At 43.8% G+C, this 23416-nt stretch overlaps 1 protein-coding gene across 11 annotated transcripts in view; it reads right to left on the bottom strand.

The window, feature by feature from the left end:
• LOC139566870 (protocadherin Fat 1-like) overlaps positions 1-23416 on the bottom strand; it is a 99937-nt gene that overhangs the window by 44823 nt on the left and 31698 nt on the right. For 8 of the 11 annotated variants that reach the window (XR_011673173.1, XR_011673172.1, XR_011673175.1 and 5 more), the window contains exons 4-8: positions 19747-19808; positions 11238-11567; positions 9305-9521; positions 8752-8817; positions 7760-7899 (exon numbers count right to left, since the gene is read on the bottom strand). Coding sequence is in view for 7 of the 11 variants with exons in the window: in XM_071388194.1 (XP_071244295.1) it covers positions 7760-7899; positions 8752-8817; positions 9305-9521; positions 11238-11567; positions 19747-19808 (815 nt within the window). In the remaining 4 variants the exon portion in view is untranslated. Of the gene's footprint in view, positions 1-7759; positions 7900-8751; positions 8818-9304; positions 9631-11237; positions 11568-19746; positions 19809-23416 lie in introns of those variants that run through there. The other 3 variants (XM_071388196.1, XM_071388199.1, XM_071388200.1) reach the window with 2 other exon arrangements.

The following is a 23416-nucleotide window of genomic DNA, read 5'->3' as shown; positions in this document are numbered from 1 at the left end:
TAGCTAGCATATTTACATCATCATTTACATATTACATATTACATATTTACATCATCACCTCTCGTCGTCTGGCATTAGCTTGCTTACAATGTGTGATGTTGGCTGTTGTTTTAGAAAATAAATAGGTCTATACATTTGGACATTTTAGCTAGAGAGACATTTGGTATGTGATGAATTTTGAGCTCTGAAAGTTATTTTTGAGGACCAAAACGTCTGTGCACGGTCCCTGTTTAGATCCTTCTTGAAACTGTACTCAGTGTGACCCTAAAGGGGTCGCCGGTGGGGTGTGTGTGGTGTTATGGATAGGACCCTCTTGGCAGCCCACCAGTCTCCCTCTCTAGTCCAGGCGCCTCGTTTCATGTCACGCCAGACGTCACACTGTCTAAGGTCCCTGGGGCCTCTGCGATCCAGTTTGCACACACATACAAACCCTCTCAACCCACCACCGCGAGTTGAGCCCCTACACAATGCGTTTCAATCTGGACGGTGGCAGATAGCGCAGCGAGCAAAAGGAGGGCCCTTCACAAGCGGTTGGGCCTGAGAGAAGAAAAAAAAGCAATAGAAAAAGAAATCCCAGGCGAGTGTCTGCTCCTATCCGCCCAATCATCCACCAAGTGAGTCTACATACCGTCAGAAAGAAAGGAAAGGGGGGGAAACGAGACAGAGAAAAATACGAACGTCCACTATTATCTATCCATCGGTCTATTTTTCAAAAAAAAAAAAACACATTCAGGGAGGAAAGCATATATCCTCTTCAAGGGGAATCTGCATGATGCAGTGTGACTGGCAGTTGAAAAGACGGCAAAGGAGAGAAGTTTCTCACTCTCGATACCTTCCTGAGGGACTCGGGTCAACAAAACAAGATTGGGACTGAGACAGCGAACGGAAACATACGACAGATGAAGAGATTAAAGGATGAAGGGAAATATATATAAAAAGGAGAGAGAGATATTGAAAGGGAGAAAACGGCTGAGAGGAGAGCCCGAATCACGATGAGCAAGAGAAAAAGAGAGGGAGAGGCAGAAAGAAAAGGGAAATAGAAGGTGGAATTCAGAGAGGAGACAGTGAGAAAGAAAGAGCAAAAGAGAGAGAAGACAGTGAGGGAGAGAAAGAAAGAGAGAAAAGATAAAGACGTAACACATACGATATGAAGAAAGAGGGGAACGGATCGCTCCAAGGTAACAAAAACAGAGTCAGATAAAGGAGGTGAAAACAGACAGCATCTACGTGAAAAGGAGAGTGAGGAACGAGACAGATAGAGAAAAGCACACAAGACAAATATGGAAAGTGAAAGAGAGAGAAAGATGGAAAAAGAAAACCGATAAAATGGAACTGAGGCAGATTGTGGACACAACAGCCTGCAGCACGACTGCAGAGCAGGAGGATGGTATGGGGGGCTGGCAAGGAGGCAGAGGAAAGGAATGGAAGGGAAGGAAGGGGGCAGCCTGCCTGGGCTGGCACCGCTCCCTGCCGATGAGGTGCCCAGGATGGAATGTTTCTCTCCGCCTCTGCTTCGGATCAGCTGACCCCCACACACAGAGAGAGAGAGAGAGAGAGAGCGAGGCGCCACTTTGGAGCAAGAGGAGAGAGTCAAGACTGGTCGTTTGGTAGGTAGGTATAGGCAGGCAGACAGACAGGAAAGAGAGAGCGAGAGAGAGAAAGATGGACAGAAAGACAGACAAACTCCCACATAACAGAACACCACACAGAAACACTTTACTTCACTATGGTGTCACGTAGCCAGTCAGAGACCTAGGAACAGGTCAGCAAGGTAGCTACAACAGGCATATAAGCCTAGGTCCAAACACAACCGCATAACAAACAGCGCGAACGAGAGCCAGCCAGCAACATCAGAGAGGGACAGAAAGGGGAAATGGTGCCAGAGAAGAAAAAAAGAGCGAGAGAGAGAGTTCACACCTCCCCCACACAGACCTCCAACGCAGACCCGTGCGCGGCGTCCAACATGGTACACGTGAGGCAGATCAACCCCACCGCCCTCTGCGGGCGCCATGTCCGGGTAAGGCGGGCAATGATGCCCCCCCTGTCAAGTGCCAGGTTTTTGGGTCCAGGATGTTGGCACGGTGCAACCTGTAGCTACACGCTTCTCGAAATAGGATTAAAATAGAACACGACCAACAGAGGTCCAGTGTTTCTTGTTTAGGCTTTATTCTCCCTCAACAGAATAAAGAATAATAATGATCTGTGCATGGTGGGACTGAGAGGGAGGGAGGGAGAACCTCGAATTTGGAAGGGAACAGAAAGGGAGAGAAAGAGGAAGAGAGAAAGGGAATTGAAAGAGGGAAAGAGAGAGAGATGGAGACTGATAGAAACAGAAAGAGAGAGAAATAAAGAGAGAGGGAGAAAACAAGAAAACAAACAAACGCATTCCTTGGAGAGAGGAAGAAGGGAGGAGAGAAAAAACTAAAGAAAATAGGCCAGCAAGTCTGGCAGAGGCAGACACCACATGACTTTGAATTGAAGGAGAAGATAAATGAAACTGTGTGTGTGTGTGTGTTCCGTTTCGACTAAACGAATGGCATACTCCCGGCCACAGGGTAAACAGCACACCTCCGTCACAGAAAACAAAGTACCCAAAACATCCCTTTGTATCTTTAATCCGTTGTTTGGCATGTTCTGTTGTTTTTTTCCTTCCCCTCGGTTTACACGCAACGTCACAAAAATAGGTCTTACTTGGGGGTCATCCACAAAGTCAATTACTCTGTTATCTCCATTGACTCATCTAAAAACCTTAAAAAGCTGAAACAGAATATTGAACTTTGTAAAGCAGACACATCCAGGGGGACAATATACTGTATATTGAAGTATTTTAAAACCCCTTCTAAAAAAGAAAGATTGAACAAAAAGGGTAACACTGAATATTTTACATAATTTAAAATCAACAGATCGTCAAACTGACACATTCTTTATTCTCTCTCGCTCTCTCTCTCTCTCCCCACACACAGACACCCCTAAAACGGGCCAGACCACCCCCACCCCACTCCCCAACACGACCCAAATTCCCTGTATGTGTGCTCATCCGCGGCCCGCGACTGATCTTCTCTGATGTCTAACTAAGAGGGTTCGGCTCCACAAAGGCCTTCACACACCCCTCACAGTAACGAGAGGCGACTTGAAAAACGGGGTGCCGAGCCTTTGAACACTGTCAGTCACTAATTGTGTTATGTCATTTCTCCCCTTTGTAACGCCATCCCACCGGTCAAAACATGAATGTGTCCCAACTGGAACCGTATTTCCTATAAAATACACTAATTATGACCAGAGCCTTATGGACAACGCCCTCGCTGTCCGAGGAAAGAACTGATCAGGGAATCAGCGATACCCGATATTTCCTTGTTTTCTGACGGACATGTCTTCTGAACTTGACTAAATCTAACTAATAAGTCAATGTATCGACTGGGATAGAAGAGAATGAAGGAGGGGTCTGATGAAGTGAATTGTCCTCGAAGATCGTGTGTGTGTGTGCGCGCGCATGTGCATATGCAAGCATGTACAGTACCAGTCAAAAGTTTGGAAACGCCTACTCATTTAAGGGTTTTCCTTTATTTTTACTATTTTCTACATTGTAGAATACTAGTGAAGACATCAAAACTATGAAATAACACATATGGAATCATTTAGTAACCAAAAAAAGTGTTAAACAAATCTAAATATATTTTATATGAGAGATTCTTAGCTTCTTAGCCACCCTTTGCCTTGATGACACCTTTGCACACTCTTGGTATTCTCTTAACCAGTTTCATGAGGGAGTCACATGGAATGCATTTCAATTAACCTCTTGACGCTAGGGGTCAGATTTTCTTTATTTTTAAATAACGTTCCCAAGGTAAACGGACTATTTCTCAGGTCCAGATCGTAGAATATGCATATAATTTACAGATTAGGATAGAAAACACTCCAAGGTTTCCAAAACTGTAACATTTTTGTCTGTGAGTATAACAAAACTGATTCTGATTCTGCAGGCAAAAACCTGAGAAAATTTAACCCGGAAGTGATTTTATTTTTATTTTTTTATCTGTGTTTCCTGGCCCGTCTTTCTTCCATTTAAAGGGGTATCAACCAGATTCCTTTCCCAATGGCTTCCTCAGGCTGTGACCAGGCTTTAGACATAGTTTCAGGCTTTTATTTTGAAAAATGAGCGAGATTTTTCAAAACTAGTCAGGTGTCCTCGCGAGAGGTAGCTCTCCATTTTCTTTTTCTCTCTTATTGAATAGGTTACGGTCCGGTTGAAATATTATCGATTATGTTTGTTAAAAACAACCTGAGGATTGATTATAAAAAACATTTAACATGTTTCTACGACCATTACGGATACCTTTTGGAATTTTCGTCGAACGGAACGAGGCTGTAGTTTTCTGAACATAACGCGCAACCCAAATAGTGTTTTTTTGTTATAAAAGTAATATTTATCGAACAAAAAGAACATTTGTTGTGTAACTGGGAGTCTCGTGAGTGCAAACATCTGAAGATTATCAAAGGTAAGGGATTAATTTTATTGCTTTTCTGACTTTCGTGACCAAGCTAACCAAGCTAATATAAGGCTAACTGTTCTAGCATTGATTGATACACTCACAAAAGCTTGGATTTATTTCGCTGTAAAGCATATTTTCAAAATCTGACACGATAGGTGGATTAACAACAAGCTAAGCTGTGTTTTGGTATATTTCACTTGTGATTGCATTATTATAAATATTTTTTGTAATATTTTGCGCCCTGCAATTCAGCGGTTGTTTTAGGAAATGATCCCGTAAAAGGGATCCGTAGCGCAGAGAAGTTAACAGGTGTGCCTTGTTAAAAGTTAATTTGGGGAATTTCTTTCCTTCTTAATGCGTTTGAGCCAATCAGTTGTGTTGTGACAAGGTAGAAGTGGAAAACAGAAGATAGACCTATTTGGTAAAAGACCAAGTCCATATTATGGCAAGAACAGCTCAAATAAGCAAAGAGAAACAACAGTCCATCATTACTTTAAGAAAAGCAGCCAACAAGTGCTCAGGATATGTGGGGACTCCTTTAAGGCTGTTGGAAAATAAGTCCAGCTGAAGCTGGTTGAGAGAATGCCAAGAGTGTGTAAAGCTGTCATCAAGGGAAAGGGTGGCTACTTTGAAGAATCTAAAATATATTTTGATTTGTTTAACACTTTTATTGTTACTACATGATTCCATGTGTTATTTGATAGTGTTGATGTCTTCACTATTATTCTACAATGTAGTAGTAGTAGTAGTAAAAATAAAGAAAAACCCTGGAATGAGTAACTGTGTCCAAACTTTTGACTGGTACTGTATGTATTTGTGTGTGCTTACATATGCAAGCATGTATGTGCGTGTGTGTGTGCGTGCGTGAGAGTCTGTGTGAGCATTTGCCTGTGTGTGTGTCTCTCTCTCTCTACATGACAATAGGGTGCTCTGTGATGGATCTGAAGCCTCCATTTAGTGACGCTTCCGTCGGCGGGCTGTGGAAAACACAGCCGCCCGCTTCGCCGTCCCAACCCAGCAGGCTGAGAGGGGCTCGGCGGCGCACAGGGCCACATGATAAAAGGCTCTATTTACAGGCAGAGACAACAAGTAGAGTTTTTTTCCCCCCACAACGGATCTCTGAATGCTTTTGAGAAGACGCACAGAACCATTGGAATATTTCCAGAGTCGATAGGCCTGAGACTGTGACTATGGATAGGGACCTGGGTTGAAATTAGAGGTCGACTGATTACGATTTTTCAACGCCGATACCGATTATTGGAGGACCAAAAAAAGCCGATACCGATTTATCGTAATTAGAATATAATAAACACAGAAATACGAGCCTTTGGTCATTAATATGGTCAAATCCGGACACTATCATTTCGAAAACAAAACGTTTATTCTTTCAGTGAAATAAGGAACCGTTCCGTATTTTATCAAACGGGTGGCAACCCTAAGTCTAAATATTGTTGTTACATTGCACAACCTTCAATGTTATGTCATAATTATGGAAAATTCTGGAAAATTAGTTCGCAACGAGCTTCGCGGCCCAAATTGTAGCATATACCCTGACTCTGCGTGCAATGAACGCAAGAGAAGTGACACAATTTCCCTAGTTAATATTGCCTGCTAACATGAATTTCTTGTAACTAAATATGCAGGTTTAAAAATATATACTTCTGTGTACTGATTTTAAGAAGGGCATTGATGTTTATGGTTAGGTACATTCGTGCAAAGATAGTTTTTTTTTTCGCGAATGCGCTTTTGTTAAATCATCACCCGTTTGGCAAAGTAGGCTGTGACTTGATGATAAATTAACAGGCACCGCATTGATTATATACAACGCAGGACAAGCTAGTTTACCTAACAATATCATCAACCATGTGTAGTTAACTAGTGATTATGTGAAGATTGATTGTTTTTTATAAGATAGGTTTAATGCTAGCTAGCAACTTACCTTGGCTTCTTGCTGCACTCGCGTAACAGGTGGTCAGCCTGCCACGCAGTTTCCTCGTGGAATGCAATGTAATCGGCCATAATCAGAGTCCAAAAGTGCCGATTACCGATTGTTTTGAAACCTCGAAATCGGCCCTAATTAATTGGCCATGCCGATTAATCGGTCGACCTCTAGTTGAAATAGTGTGTGTTTTATTTCAAATACTTTGATTGAGCTTGCCTGGCACAATGGAATGAATAGGATAGTCCTAAAAGAGCAAACCTGTCACTAGGCATGCACAATGAAACACTTTGAAAGTAAACAAATGCTATTTGAACACCGGTCTGGACTATGGATTGTAAACGGAGAGGCCAATAAGTTAACAATTTCACTATTAACATATCACATAATAGCAATATCATTATGCATCTGCCATGAGCTGGAGGTGACTAGTAGTGGATTTTCATAAAACCCTCTAACCTCAAGAGATTGTTCATCTCGGGATTAAAGAATGTGGAGTGGACCTGCACTTTTCTTTAGAGAGAGAGAGAGAGAGAGACAGAGAGACAGAGAGACAGAGAGACAGAGAGAGAGAGAGAGAGAGAGAGAGAGAGAGAGAGAGAGAGAGAGAGAGAGAGAGAGAGAGAGAGGAAAAGACATGCAGGTTCATTGAGGGTGAAGGAGGGGTGTAGCTGCAGACACGGGCTGTGGAATGCACACTTTTTAAAAAGCGCCTGGCTAGACAGGCACTGTTCTTCCGCCCTCCTCTCTTTCTTCCTCCCTCGCTCCTAGGCCCATCAGAAATGAGACAATGGAAGAATCCTGGAGCTGGTCTGCCAAGAAAGCGGTTCTGAACGCTCCTTGCCTGTATCCCAAATGGCACCTTGTTCCCAATAAAGTGCATGATAGAGTGAATAGGGTTCCATTTGGGATGCAGACCTCTTCTGCCGCCGGTAGATGTGGACAGAGAGAAGACGGAATTCATCCGCCAAGCACATGTTATGACGTTAGGGGTCAAGTTTGGAAAAGCGAGCGCCTGGAGTATGTGCGGTGTTGACCCACGCGCAAGTCTAATCAAAAACAGGCAATGGATGGGCGCACAGATTTTCTGACCTCACTCTAGATCCACCTCCTTGATTAACTCCTCGTCTGTCTGTCTGGCTGGCTGTCAGACAAAGGGAGTCACAGCTTAATTTAAATTTGACAAGAGTGCCGAAATCACAACTAAAAGCATTGAAACGGATGGACACAGAATGAAGACTCTCATGCAAACCATGTTTATGTTTCATCCTACCTCATAGGATCCATGACAAACTCTACCGCCATCAACAAACATTAACGTTCCAATTACCTGGGTGCTGACAAATCGCGTCCCGTCCGTTGCCTCCACTGTCAGGTTATAATTGGATTTTTGCTCAGCATCGAGGGGCCTTGCCACGATCAGGGTCCCACTGGCTTTGCCCACGTCAAAGCGGCTGTCGTAGTTCCCACCTGGTGGAAACGACGGAAGGAAGGGTTAGGCGGGCGCACAATTAAAATGGACAGGAAATGAGTGGGGCTATCATCACCTGTTTAAATTATGACGCAGTACTGGAGCTAGGTAAGCTAACAGTGACATATGGTTCTGTTTGGCTGTGGCGTTAGGCAAGAGGAATTTATACATAAATTGTATGTAATCCATGTATAATAATAATAATTTATGTATATTATCCATACGGTTGCTTATATTAATATAATAAGCAACATTATCCTTATTGTTGATACATACAGAAGCACATGTGTACTGCACTATGCATCAACAATGTAAAAAAAAAATCTTATGTTAACTTTCCAGGCTCATTATGGAACCATATGTGCAAGTGGTATGATGTGTATACATCAATCGCATACAGTTAGTTGCATGTGTCAATAGATTCCACAAGACACCATGAATGAAATAAACATACGGTACATAGACAAAATGGAGCCATATGTTCATGTTTATGTGCGGTATATGTGTTTATGTAAATCTGTTGTCACACGATCACAAGAATGACAGAAACAATGCACAAGCTCAACCACGTGACAGCACAACTGGGTTCAAACACTATTTGAAATCTTTCAAACACTTTGAGCCTGCATGAAGTGTAGGATGGGCGGGGTTTGCACTTCTGGGACTATCCTATTGGTCTATTAAGCCAGGCAAGCTCAGTCAAGCACACCTAAAGTAGTTTAAATGATTTCAAATAGTTTTTGAACCCAGATCTGCATGACAGACATCACAGTCAACAATCTCCAATGGTATTAGAGAGATCACTTAATACAGCCAATGACAGCAGAGAGATCCCATTACAGCAGATCTACCTTCCGCTGTACAGTTGAGGTCGCAAGCCATCTGAACGATGTAAAACACTTCCCCCGTGTCTCCTTCTGGACAAACCAAATCCAGTAAAAGAGAGACATTCCCAAAGGAGAAAATAAGAGAAGAGCAGCAGAGAAGCAGAAAACATAGAAAAAGAGAGGGAAGGCGTCAGTCAAACGTTGGTTAGAAGAAGGGAGAAGGGAGAAGTATTTTTCAGGAAATATCAGGAAGTTTATGCAGTAGAGATGTTAACATTCACCATGCAAAGAAGTCACTATTAGAGACTCAATTATTACAGTGAGCAAGGAGAAAAATTGGTTCTACATTGGTTTTGTTTTTGGGTTTGTACGCTTCACACTCATATTCGCGTGCTTGGGTTAGTGTTAAGAAGAATGCTACAAGAATCTATGCCGGGGATGTCTTCCCTTGACTATACAGCTAGATCCATCTCCTTCTAGAATGCATTCAACTAACACACATACACACGCATGCGCGTATGCACAGACCCACACACAACCTAAAACAAAACCCTGCATCCACTCGTCAAGGTTTCACCTGTGATCTCGAACCAGACTGGCGTGTCCGACGTCTCCGTGGTTATGACCCCCACCATGTGCGCCACGGGGTCGCTCTCCATGACTGAGAAGAAGAAGGGGGGCTCCTCAAAGGCCAGGGGGGGCGCGCTGGCCGCCACCCCCGGCTTGGGGATCCACTCGATGTGCAGCCGGCAGGTGGACGACTTCTGGGGGCGCCCGTTGTCCACGGCTTTGATCTGATAGAGAGAGGGAATGAATTGATTTGAATTGATTTGGGTAAGTAAATTATACAACAAAACACATTGGACTCCCAGGGGATAGCACTTAAAAGCATTAATTAAAATACTTTAATTAAAACACAGGGAGAGAGGGGGGAAAGAGGAAACAGACAGAGAGAGAGAGAAATAGAGTGAGAGACAGAGACAGATAGGCCAAGGGGTCAAAGAACGGTCAGCCAGCCCACATGGAAAAAACAACAACCGAGCAGAACACCTGTTACCATGGCGTCCCCCGTTAAACAGATGTACGGGGAGATTACTGTGTTAAGTGTCTAATTCCGTCAAGTGAGATAAATCTATCACAGGCAACATTGGCCCAAAAGTTCTATGACATAAAAGTACTGTGACTATCCTAAACCTCAAAATGCTATTAACAAATGCAATATGGCATGTACATTGGAAATGTAAAAGTAAATCAATGTGAATAAAGCAAAGCCCCCAGTCCGATATGTCCAGTAATTCTCTAAAACCCTGGCTCTAGTTTAAGATGTCATATAACTCAGTATGTACATTGACATTCCTCTAAAAGCTAAATAAAATCTAAGCCTAAATGACTTCTCCCTAACTATACTGAACCAAAATATAAACGCAACTTGTCAAGTATTGGTCCCATGTTTCATGAGCTGAAAGAAAAGATCCCAGAAATGTTCTATACGCATAAAAAGCTTATTTCTCCCAAATGTTGTGCACAAATTTGTTAACATCCCTGTTAGTAAGCATTTCCCCTTTGCCAAGATAATCCATCCACCTGACAGGTGTGGCATATCAAGAAACTGATTAAAAGGCATGATCATTACACAGGTGCACCTTGTGCTGGGGACAATAAAAGGCCACTTGAATGTCCAGTTTTGTCACACAACATAATGCCACAGATGTCTACATTTGAGGGAGCGTGGAATTGGCATGCTGACTGCAGGAATGTCCACCAGAGCTGCTACCAGATAATTTAATGTTCACTTCTCGTATGCTATCCATTTGTATTTATTGTATGTTGCTCTTTCTATGCCATTTTAATATGAGAAATTAACCAATGATATTAGGCCACTCTTGGCCATGATTACAGACACCTGTGTGTCTTGACACTATATATAAACGAGTCATCCCGCAGTGTCTGTGATTGTACCCTGATGAAGACAGCTTGCCTGTCGAAACGTTGGTAAATTAAATATTTTTGCATCTGAGCTCCTAGAGTGTGCGGCTCTCTTTTATTTTCAAATGTTCACTTCTCTACCATAAGCTGCCTCCAAAGTTGTTAGAGTTAGAGAATTTAGCAGTATGTCCAAATCGGCCTCACAATCACAGACCACGCCAGCACAGGACCTCCACATCTGGCTTCTTCACCTGCGGGATCATCTGAGAACAGCCACACGGACAGCTGATGAAATGTAATGAAGCCCTTTTGTGGGGAAAAACTCATTCTGATTGGGTGGGCCTATGCCCTCCCAGACCCCCCCATGGCTGCGCCCCTGCCCAGTCATGTGAAATCCATAGATTAGGTTCTAATGAATGTATATCAATTGACTGATTTCCTTATATGAACTCTAACTCAGTTTTTAAAAATGTCATTGTTGCATGTTGCGTTTATATTTTTGTTCAGTATAAGATGCGAAGGAATTTCCTAGCGAAAAATCCAGAGTATAAAAACGATGAATCAAAATGCGCTAGGCTACTTACGGTGAGGATGTCATACTCCCCGGCGGAGGAGAACTTCTTGGACGACACCAGACCCGTCTTTGGCTCGATGAAGAACTTCCCGTGCTCATCTCCCTCCTCAATGGAATACGAGATCTCCGAGTTGGCACCCCCATCGCGGTCCGAGGCGATCACCCGGTACACGGGATCCCGCTTCAGAGCCCGGTCCTTTTCCGTTTTTTCCCGTTCCGGAAGCTTGATCTTGTAGATCTTCTCCAGGAACTGCGGCCGATTGTCGTTCTCGTCCAGGACTTTGACGATGACACGGACCGTGGTGGATTTTGCGGGAACCCCGTGGTCGGTGACGGTGATCTATTAGGGAAAAGTTGGGAAAAACATGGAATTAAAATGGGAGTATGGAAATTATGATGCCTGTGACTTTATTCCGAGCAACAACAAAAAAAGAGCAGGAAATATGGAATTAGAATGGGAATTCCATGAGAGAAATTTGGGGGAAAACATGGAATTACAATTGGAATCCTATGTTTGAGACTGTGAGAGGGGAAAGAGAGAAACGTTGAATGAAACACTTCAAAGGATCTATGTGAATTAAGTGTCATCACATTTTGAACGGACATTGTGTTCCATATTCCCATGCAACCTTGGAAAGAGTGTTGTCACGTAAACATTTCCAATTAAAGCCACGTTTAAAACCAGTTTAGCGAAACAATGCATATACTGCAGAGGAGAGGGGGGACCAGGCAATAATGGCGCACATATGTGTAAGCAGTAAACTCTGCATCTCGTGAATACGTAATGACCAGAGCTCCGACATTTGAGGACGTTCCTTATTCGAAGTCCTTGAATTAACCAAAGAGAGCAGAGGTAAAAAGCAAACTCGCTTTCTTCTCTCCCCTTTCCCTCGCTTTCTCCCCCTTTCTCTTTCTCCCCCATTTTCTTTCTCCCCCTTATCTCTTCCTCCCTCTCTCCATTTCATTGCTGTGCTCACAAATGTTTCTCAGTTAGTCAATTGGCTGCCAAAATTGAAGCAATTCCTTCCGAGATTAGCGAGCTGTCAAGTCATTTTATTCAAAGACCCACGCTGTGCTTCCGAGAACCAATATGCGAAGGGAACAGGCTGTTATTCACTCGCTCGCTTATTGAAGTTGAATTGTTCCCTTTCCTTCTTTCTTTCTTTCCCTTTCAGTCATTCTTTTTTATGGTGAATGGATTCAATGAATGTGAGAGGCAAGTCATAGTTTGGCGTTTTTTTATGAGACGAGCGCAACAAGACGGTCCAAAGACCACACTCGCTTTGCTGCTTTGCTTTTCTGCCACAGAAGAATGAGACTCGTCGTTATTTTGGTGATGTAGCAGGTCCCGTCTCTTTGGTGAGCAATGTGCCCCTGAGCAAGGCAGTTAACCCACTGTTCCCCGGGCGCCCAAGACGTGGATGTCGATTAAGGCAGCCCCCCAGCACCTCTCTGATTCAGAGGGGTTGAGTTAAATGCGGAAGACACATTTCAGTTGAATACATTCAGTTGGACAACTGACTAGGTATCCCCTTTCCCATTGTCTCCTTAGTGCTGCAAAAACAACATATTCCGTTAAATGGGTTTACCTGATGAATGTATCACCATCCAACCAGACACAAAGAGAAAAATATACTTTTTATCTATGCTTATGTTTTTATATTTATTTTAAAAAATTTTAACACCTTTATTTAACTAGGCAAGTCAGTTAAGAACAAATTCTTATTTTCAATGACGGCCTACGCCGGCCAAACCCGAATGACGCTGGGCCAATTGTGCGTCGCCCTATGGGACTCCCAATCACGGCCGGTTGTGATACAGCCTGGATATGAACCAGGGCGTCTGTAGTGATGCCTCTAGCAATGATTTCTTCCTCACAGCGAAATAAGAATTAGGTATCAAAACACCAGCCTGGTCCCAGATCAGTTTGTGCGGTCTTGCCAATTACCATGGTCAGTGACACATAGCACAAACCGATCTGGGACCAGGGTTTAAAGAAAATTGGAGAAGTTTGATTAAAAATAGTTCAAAAATAATAATGAAACCCTACAGCCCATAGTTTGCTGGAGAGACTTAAGTTTGTTTTAACATTAGTTTTAACACTTGGTAGTTTGAACACTCAGCTGTTTTAACACTTTGTTAATTAGGCCTGGCTTACTGGCTGAATGGTGTCTTTCAAATGAAATGCACAGCCAGCTTAATTTACGCAGCCAGCAATAAGCTTAGATGACCCAAACAAACACAACCCTTAAATCTCATGAGTAACTGGGAAACTGAACTGGGGTTCGTCTATCTCACAGCCGGGAGAGATGTGAGCAATTCTGAGCTTAAAGCGTCAGAAATAAAAATAAAGAGCTGAACAATAGTCATTTAAAACCATCTGCTCAGCGCTTTAGCAAAAACACTTTGGGGTTGTGGTCACACGCCATTTGGCACTAGCAGCGACAATTAGCGGCATAATGTGTTTTTGTTTTCCTGCGCCTAGTCGGTCCAAGGCCGCCCGAGCTATTTGCCCGAACAAAATTAATTAAATGGGACGACGAGGACCATTCGAGTTCGAGGCGGCGTGCGCCTCTCGGGAGCAGTGTTGCCGGTGCGTTGGCCCGTATTCTCATATTCTGTAATGAACATTGCCATTACGGGCAGATGAGTTCATTTGGCCCCGTTTTCGGATTATATTTATGCATCCCAAATGGCACCCTACATTTACATAGTGCACTACTTTTGACCAGAGCCCTAGGTGTCCTGTTCAAAAGCAGCGCACTATATAGGGAGTAGAGTGTCATTGGTACACACGCTTTGTCCACAGTTCCCTGTTCCCTTTGTGAAATCAAAGCAGTGGATTGAAAAAAGCTGAAGATGAGGACCCGGGCTAATGTAAACAGCTGAACTCGGCTGTGTGTGTGTGTGCATCCCAAATTATATCCGATTCCCGATATAGTGCACTTCTTTCGACCAGAGCTCACAGGCCTCTGGTCAAAAGTAGTGCATTAAATAGGGAATAGGGTGCTATTTGGGATGCAGGCTGAATGGTAATTATTGCCGAGCGACCAAAGAGACAAGATAAGAGCATCAATTACAAAAACTAACTGAACTCTGTAATACTGTACGGGGAACAAGTGGGTTAACTGCCTTTCTCAGGGGCAGAACGGCAGATTTTTACCTTGTCAGACAGAGTGAGTGAGTGAGTGAGTGAGTGAGTGAGTGAGTGAGTGAGTGAGTGAGTGAGTGAGAGTGTACATGAGTGTAATCTCCACCCGGCACAGCCAGAAGAGGACTGGCCACCCCTCATAGCCTGGTTCCTCTCTAGGTTTCTTCCTAGGTTTTGGCCTTTCTAGGGAGTTTTTCCTAGCCACCGTGCTTCTACACCTGCATTGCTTGCTGTTTGGGGTTTTAGGCTGGGTGTCTGTACAGCACTTCGAGATATTAGCTGATGTACGAAGGGCTATATAAAATAAACTTGATTGATTGATTGATTGAGTGCTTGTGTGTGCGCTTCCGAGCCGTGCTAGACAGTTGCTCATCAGCACATCCTACTCTTTCAAAACAAAGCCTTTACCAGAGGCCAGTCCCAACAACGTGAAGACCGTGTCACAGTGGTTCTCAGGCTTTTTGTAATGAAATGTTTACACTTGGCACGTCTGCAACAAACCCCTGGTCAAATGGCAGCCAACTGTCAAGTCTGATGTAGTGAAACATTAGTGCCTAGACACTTCAGAGGGCATTAATCAAGAAAGTGGCTGAGACTATAGAAACTTGGGAAGTTGATGTAGAGATATGCCTATGAGCAGAACATTAAACTTGCCTCTCTTTCAGGTCTGGGCGAGCATGTCCTAACATGTCTCCCTTGTTGTTTCCTCTCTCTCCCTCCCTCCCTCTCTCTCCCTCACTCTCAATTCAATTCATTTCAAGGGCTTTATTGGCATGGGAAACATATGTTAACATTGCCAAAGCAAGTGAAGTAGATAATAATCAAAAGCGAAATAAACAATAAAAATGAACAGTAAAGATTACACTCACAGAAGTTCCAAAAGAATAAAGACATTTCAAATGTCATATTATGTCTATATACAGTGTTGTAACATGGTGCAAATAGTTAAAGTACAAAAGGGAAAATAAATAAACATAAAAATGATTTCTTTACTGGTTGCCTTTTTCTTGTGGCAACAGGTCACAAATCTTGCTCCTGCTGTGATGCACACTGTGGTATTTCACCCAGTAGATATGGGAGTTTATCAAAATTGGGTTTGTTTTCGAATTCTTGTGGATCTGTGTAATCTGAGGGAAGTATGTCTCTCTAATATGGTCATACATTTGACAGGTTAGGGAGTGCAGCTCAGTTTCCACCTCATTTTGTGGGCAGTGTCCACATAGCCCGTCATAGCAAGGCTATGCTCACTGCGTCTGTACATAGTCAAAAAAAGTTTGGGTCACCCGGGTGAATGGGGAATGGGATGGAGTTGGGGTTGGTAGGTGGTGGTGTGTGTGTGTGTGTGTGTGTACGTGCTTGCTTGCTTGCATCTGTGCATGTGTGCACAGATGGAGGCATTTCTTTGGGGGGCCGCACAGCCCTCCATGGGCTCGCCAGAGGTAGCCTGACTGCCATTAGGTACCGAGATGAGATCCTCAGACCCCTTGTGAGACCATATGCTGGTGCGGTTGGCCCTGGGTTCCTCCTAATGCAAGACAATGCTAGACCTCATGTGGCTGGAGTGTGTCAGCAGTTCCTGCAAGAGGAAGGCATGGATGCTATGGACTGGCCCGCCCGTTCCCCAGACCTGAATCCAATTGAGCACATCTGGGACATCATGTCTCGCTCCATCCACGAACGCCACGTTGCACCACAGACTGTCCAGGAGTTGGCGGATGCTTTAGTCCAGGTCTGGGAGGAGATCCCTCAGGAGACCATCTGCCACCTCATCAGGAGCATGCCCAGGCGTTGTAGGGAGGTCATACAGGCACGTGGAGGCCACACACACTACTGAGCCTCATTTTGACTTGTTTTAAGGACATTACATCAAAGATGGATCAGCCTGTAGTGTGGTTTTCCACTTTAATTTTGAGTGTGACTCCAAATCCAGACCTCCATGGGTTGATAAATTTGATTTCCATTGATAATTTTTGTGTGATTTTGTTGTCAGCACATTCAACTATGTAAAGAAAAAAGTATTTAATAAGAATAGTTCATTCATTCAGATCTAGGATGTGTTATTTTAGTGTTCCCTTTATTTTTTTGAGCAGTGTATATACACACACATGTATATATGTACACCTACTCATTCAAGGGTTTTTCTTTATTTTTACTATTTTCTACATTTTAGAATAATAGTGAAGACATCAAAACTATGAAATAACACAGATGGAAACATGTAGTTACCAAAAGTGTTAAACAAATCAAAATATATTTGAGATTTGAGATTCTTCAAAGTAGCCACCCTTTACCTTGATGACAGCTTTGCACACTCTTGGCATTCTCTCAACCAGCTTCATGAGGAAGTCACCTGGAATGCATTTCAAATAACAGGTGTGCCTTGTTATAAGTTAATTTATGGAATGTCTTTCCTTCTTAAAGGGTTTGAGCCAATCAGCTGTGTTGTAACAAGGAAGGGGTGGTTTACAGACGATAGCCCTATTTGGTAAAATACCAAGTCCATATTATGGCAAGAACAGCTCAAATAAGCAAAGAGAAATGACAGTCCATCATTACTTTAAGACACGAAGGTCAGTCAATCCGGAAAGTGTCAAAAACTTCGAAAGTGTCTTCAAGTGCAGTCGCAAAACCCATCAAGCGCTATGATAAAACTGGTTCTCATGAGGACCGCCACAGGAAAGGAAGACCGAGAGATACCTCTGCTGCAGAGGATAAGTTCATTAGAGTTACCAGCCTCAGAAATTGCAGCCCAAATAAATGCTTCACCGAGTTCAAGTAAACAGACAAATCTCAACATCAACTGTTCAGAGGAGACTGGGTGAATCAGGCCTTCATGGTCGAATTGCTGCAAAGAAACCACTACTAAAGGACACCAATAAGAAGAAAAGACTTGCTTATGGCCAAGAAACATCAGCAATGGACATCAGACCAGTGCAAATTTGTCCTTTGGTCTGATGAGTCCAAATGTAAGATTTTTGGTTCCAACCGCCGTGTCTTTGTGAGACGCAGAGTAGGTGAACGTATGATCTCTGCATGTGTAGTTCCAACCGTGAAGCACGGAGGAGGAGTTGTTATGGTATGATCTCTGCATGTGTAGTTCCAACCGTGAAGCACGGAGGAGGAGTTGTTATGGTGTAGGGGTGGTTTCCTGGTGACACTGTCAGTGATTTATTTAGAAGTCAAGGCACACTTAACCAGCATGGTTACCACAGCATTCTGCAGTGATACACCATCCCATCTGATTTGCGCTTAGTGTGAATTATCATTTGTTTTTCAACAGCACAATGACCCAATACACCTCCATGCTGTGTACGGGCTACTTGACCAAGAAGGAGAGTGATGGAGTGCTGCGCATCAGATGACCTGTCCTCCACAATCACCCGACCTCAACCCAATTGAGATGTTTTTATTTTATATAACCTTTATTTAACTAGGCAAGTCAGTTAAGAACAAATTCTTATTTACAATGACAACCTACCCCAGCCAAAGTTGGACAACTTGTGCGTCGCCCTATGGGACTCTCAATCATGACCGAATGTGATGCAGCCTGGATTCGAACAAGGTAGTGCAGTGAGATGCAGTGTCTCAGACCACTGCGCCACTCGGGAGCCCAAGGTTTGAGATTAGTTGGAACGCAGAGTGAAGGAAAAGCAGCCAGCAAGTGCTCAGCATATGTGAGAACTCCTTTAGGACTGTTGAAAAAGCATTCCAGGTGAAGCTGGTTGAGAGAATGCCAAGAGTGTGCAAAGCTTTCATCAAAGCAAAGAGTGGCTACTTTGAAGAATCTAAAATATATTTAGCTTTGTTTAACACTTTTTAAGTTACTACATGATTCCATATGTGTTATTTTATAGTTTTGATATCTTCACTATTATTCTACAATGTAGAAAATAGTTAAAATAAAGAAAAACCCTTGAATGAGTAGATGTGTCCAAACTTTTGACTGGTTCTGTATATATATATATAAATATATAAGAGAAAAGAAGTGTACAAATGTCACTGTGCATTTTAATTTGGCCCCAACATGAAAGAACTGGAGGAGCGCTTTGAGCTTGTTAACATTTAATGTGGTTATTTAACGTCTGCTGGAGCATTTCTTCAAACGGGACAAATGAACAGCGTACTAATAATAAACGGGCTCTGGCTATGTATTCGTAAAAACAGGAGTCTGTTGGAAAAACACACTGGCTATCAGCTCTCTTTATCTCTAATGCTACTGTCACACACCAACCAATGCCCCTGAGATTAACCCTCAAGGGTGGCTTTTGACTCTGACTGTCCTGGGAATCTGCTCGGTCGTTCGCACAGAGGGCTCCTAACCTGGTCACTTTAACAAATTAAAAGGGCTTTTGTGTCGAAAGCTACAATTTAGTTTTCCTCTCTCTTGAGGCCTCTGCAACTCGGCACTCAAATCTAAGAGTAGGCCATTTCATTTATCATAGATGTGGTTGGAGAGAATGAGAGAGAGGTGAGGGAAAAAGAGAGAGCGAGAGAAGGAGAGAGGAGGAGGAGAAGCGGGAGGCAGTAAAATGTCTTCCTCAGGAGAACAAATCTCTCCCCTCCTCTCCCCCACTATCTTTACTCTCCAGTCCCAGAATAAAATGAGTGCGTCCCACTGTAAAATGAGTATGAAAACACAGGGAGTGGCTGGCATGCAGGCACACATCGGCATTAATTGGCATCCAATGAACCTCGAATTGCATTAACTCCTATAACGATAATTAAGCAGCGCCCAATCTGGTTAATCGATCTTGGCACAAAATTAAATGTGCTGGCGTTAAACGTTTGGTTAGGTTGGGCAGAGGGAATGGAATGAAGAGGGGGGTGGGGGGTGGAGTTAGAGAAGATAGAGAGGGAGAGACAGAAATAGAGCGAGATAGAGAGAGAAAAAGTGAGTATCCACAAGTTTAAACATCAACCCGGCGTTGAAGGTTCGCTTCCTGCCCCGGCTTGCCTCCCTCGATCCCGTGATGGTACACTGGAGAAGAACAAAGGCACAGTCACCCTGATTCCCCCCTGGAAATCTCAAACGGCGGAATCATGATCCAAAACCCAAACCCCCTTCCGCCGGTTAGTGTGGAACTATGCGCTGCGTCTCTGTGCCCCAGCTTGTTTTGGTTGGCAATACTTGGCGCTCGGCCAAAGTACGTTGGTTGAAGACAGCCAAGCCTAAAGGCCGTTTCGGCTGAAGAGGTCGTCCTTGAGGGCCTTTCCGATGATTAGCAATGCTGCTAATGCTTCTCCAAACAAACACGAGGGCTCACACAGACGGACAGACAAGGAAGTAGACCCGTTTTTTTCATTCCCCCTCTTCTTTCTCCCTCCCCCCTTTCTGTTAGTGGTAGACCAGACAAAACAAGGTGCTTACCTCAAGAATGTGCTCGTCCTGCTGTTCTCGATCCAGCTTCCTCGAGGTAGTTGTAACAAGACCTGTTGAGAGAAAAAGGTTTGCTAGTATTATGGCCCCGATCAATGTATCAATGTTGCATCAATGTTATATTGCCTTACTACAGGACAATGTGATATCCATTTTCTTGACTTCATGCAATCATGAAAATGAAATCACAAAACCATAGAGAAAAAGGCAGCTAATATTGAGAAAAGGGCATATTTGTAATGGCAGACAAACTTCATTACAAGACACATGATGTGCTTCCTAAAGCCAAACTAACACTAAAGCATGAAAGGGCCAGGGTAAATAGGGGTAAAGGGTAAACATTTACAATGTTTGTGAAAATCAAGCCCTCCATTCTATGTTTCCTTGGTTATGTCATCCAACCCTTCTTCTAAATGACCTGCGAGAGGAGGAAGGGGCTGAGATACAGACCCTTAGAAAAGTCTCCAACCTCCCGGTCACCTCCGCGACCCAGACAGGTCCACTGTCAGGCCACCCCGTCCGCCACAAGTGAAATATCGCGGAGGTCCGCTAACGGGCTCTGAAACAGCAGTGGCCTCTAAACTCTAACTGAGGTTTATAACGCAAGCTGAACAAATACAGAGGCAGGCAGTCAGAGGCAGACACAGTCAACTGCAGCCCCAAGCCCGAGCGCCAGAGTCTCAACTCATCTGTGTAGGGGTTTCGAATGAGATCCCATGGTTTGTTTTAAGGATTTTGAGAACCCCCGATTTCCACTGTGACTACAATTATTTTCACACATGGGGGGGGTGGTGTTTCACTTTTTCTGAGGGCTACAGCAGTAGTAGGGACTTAAAGCGTTGCGTATCCCGGCTTAGCTAAGAATAAAAAATCAATGCAAAACTCATGCCTCGAGATCTGATCCGATTTGAATCAGATTCAACCAAAGGACAGGGAGAAGAGAGAATTTAAAAAATAAATATGGCTACATTATATGAGCAGTCTCTTCTCCTCAAATAATAAGCAGTGTATTCTCACTCCCGGCGTAATTGTAACCTTGCAGTAGACATGAGTGCAGAGTAGACGTGCCAGAGCAGACCGCACCAGAGCCGGCTGGTCGACCTGATTATCATAGCAAAAAAAGGATTTCCGAAACCCGAGCCCATCAATGGCACATATGGTGCAAACCAGAATAGTATGCCCACAACTTACAGCACCTCTCAAAATAGCCCTGCACGGCAAATGAAGGACTCAACTGAGCCAGAGCTCCCCCGGGCGTCATACTATACCCTAAAAATGAACAATGTTCATTTGGAATTTAAAATAAATCAAAACAAAGCGATATCAGCATTAGAGAAAGACAATGTTTCCCTTGTGTGCTAAGCTAGTTTTTGTTTGTTTGTAATACGTTGGAAAAGCTGGTCCAGGAAATTGGGAGCGATTAAGAAAGGAAGGACTCTTGACAACATGTCACTGTCAGGACAAATGCAAGAACTAAGTCAATGGGCTACACTGTACTGTTGTTGGTTGATACTAGCAGCTAACTGTGACGTAGCTTTTAAAAGGTCACGGCGAACAAGGCTCTTTGTAAAAGAAGGTAAGGCATATCGGTGGGGCTGTCCTGAAAAGCGGCCAATTTGCAAGGCATCTCAATGGACATAAACAAAGTGATCGTATTACCCCCATTTCCCAACGAATGAAAGAGAGAGTGGCTCACACACACACACACACACGTATATACACACACACACACAATAATATTACCCACATTTCCCAAAGACTGGCAAAGAGAGGGGGTTGCGCTCTCACACACACACACACACATTCCCCTTTGTCAAGCTGCCAAGTGTGCCAGGCTGAAAATCCTCCACAGCTTTAATTGAAGGGACGGGGGTTGACTCCTCTGTACCTCCATCCTAGCGAGAAGCTAAATTTAACTGAGGTAGAACTCTTAGGAAACGTTGCTCTAAATTGATCCGGATGGCTGGAGCTCTTTCTTTTCTTTTCTTTTAAAGTATCTTAGCTGTCTCCAAGCTCTCGGGAGCGGTCCTTTGATGTGGGGTTATAAGCATCAACAACTATGAAGTGGTACTCTTAGCTTAGCGTACGTTCCTATCTTTACCTGAGCCACGGCTCCAGGCTTCCAGCCTCTGAAGATCAATTCTGCCTATGGATTGGAAATACACTGCTGCCAATAAGTACTATACACAGTGTACTAAACATTAAGCCTCAAATCGTCGGGGCGTGGACTCGAAGGTGTCGAAAGCATTCCACAGGGAATGCCCGGCCCATGTTGACTCCAATGCTTCCCACAGTTGTGTCAAGTTGTCTGGATGTCCTTTGGGTAGTAGACCATTCTTGATAGTTACAGGAAAATGTTGAGCGTGAAAAACCCCAGCAGCGTTGCAGTTCTTGACACAAACTGGTGTGCCTGGCACCTACTACCATACCCTGTTCAAAGGCACTTAAATATTTTGTCTTGCCCAATCCATGTCTCAATTGTCTCAAGGCTTAAAAATAATTTGTTAACCTGTCTCCTCCCCTTCATCTACACTGATTGAAGTGGATTTAACAGGTGATATCAATAAGGGATCGTAACTTTCACCTGGTCAGTCTATGTCATGGAAAGTTTTTTTACAGTCGGTGTATAGCTATAGAGACTAGTCCTAGATACAGAGTACAGACAGAAGTCAACATGACTAAGTTGTGTTAAGATTGGAGGAGCTGTACAGCTGTTGGCAGGCTACATATAGGCCTGCCAACAGGCTACATATAGGCCTGCCATCAGGGAGAAGCTTGCAGTTCCAAACCCAAAAACCAGCTCTCAAAACACACACACACACGCAATCACACACACACGCAATCACACACACACGAAATCACACACACACTAGACAGCAGAGAGAAGGTTGCCGTTCGCGCTCCAAACACACACAAGCCTCCTGAGGAGTGGGCTGAGCCAGGGCCGACAGTAATTACAGCCAGGCTGTTTTGAGAAGAGGAGAAAAACAACAGTTGCAGAGGAGAGGCACTCCTCAGCATGTCCTTCAGCACAACCGCGTCTCCAAAATGGAGGCCGGGGGAGCTGTCCAGGACGATGCCAGGCTGGGACGACACAACCCAGGTATTACTGCGGTGATTAGCAGTCTAGCAGGGTGACACATATTTAGCTGTCGACTGCAGACGTGTGGGAATGTTGTTGGTGTCTGCAGTGGGTGGTTTAAACCCTCCCCGGTTATGAACGAGCTATATGAGCGCCTTGAGGTATTTACCGTAGTTGTTGACAAACTAGCAAAAATCTCCCCGAGATATCATTATTTGATCTAGGTCGGGATTGCTGTTTTTCTGTTGTTGTGTCGAGGGTAAAAAAAATAATATATACAACGGCCCAGGGCGACTCGTTTTTCTCATAAGGAGAAAACATTTAACCTCTCCTAGCTTCGTGTGCCGAAGACAACAATTTCAACATCTTCGTGTTTCATTGTAGAATCTACCAACTAGCTCCAACCTAGTCTCCGGGGAGATTTGTTTCCTGCACTTGTTGCTCCGTCACACAGCCAACACAGCCCAAGAAAACCGGCATTATCCCAAAGCGTGTGTCGCACGGCAAAGTATCCCAAAAGAAGTAGCCCAAAGCATGGCCGACTTGTGTGAGGGGTTCTAAGATAAGGCAGGATAAACA

Source organism: Salvelinus alpinus, chromosome 39 (genome assembly GCF_045679555.1).
Source record: "Salvelinus alpinus chromosome 39, SLU_Salpinus.1, whole genome shotgun sequence".
Taxonomy (NCBI): Eukaryota; Metazoa; Chordata; class Actinopteri; order Salmoniformes; family Salmonidae; genus Salvelinus; species Salvelinus alpinus.
This window is presented reverse-complemented; position numbering and strand designations above follow the sequence as displayed.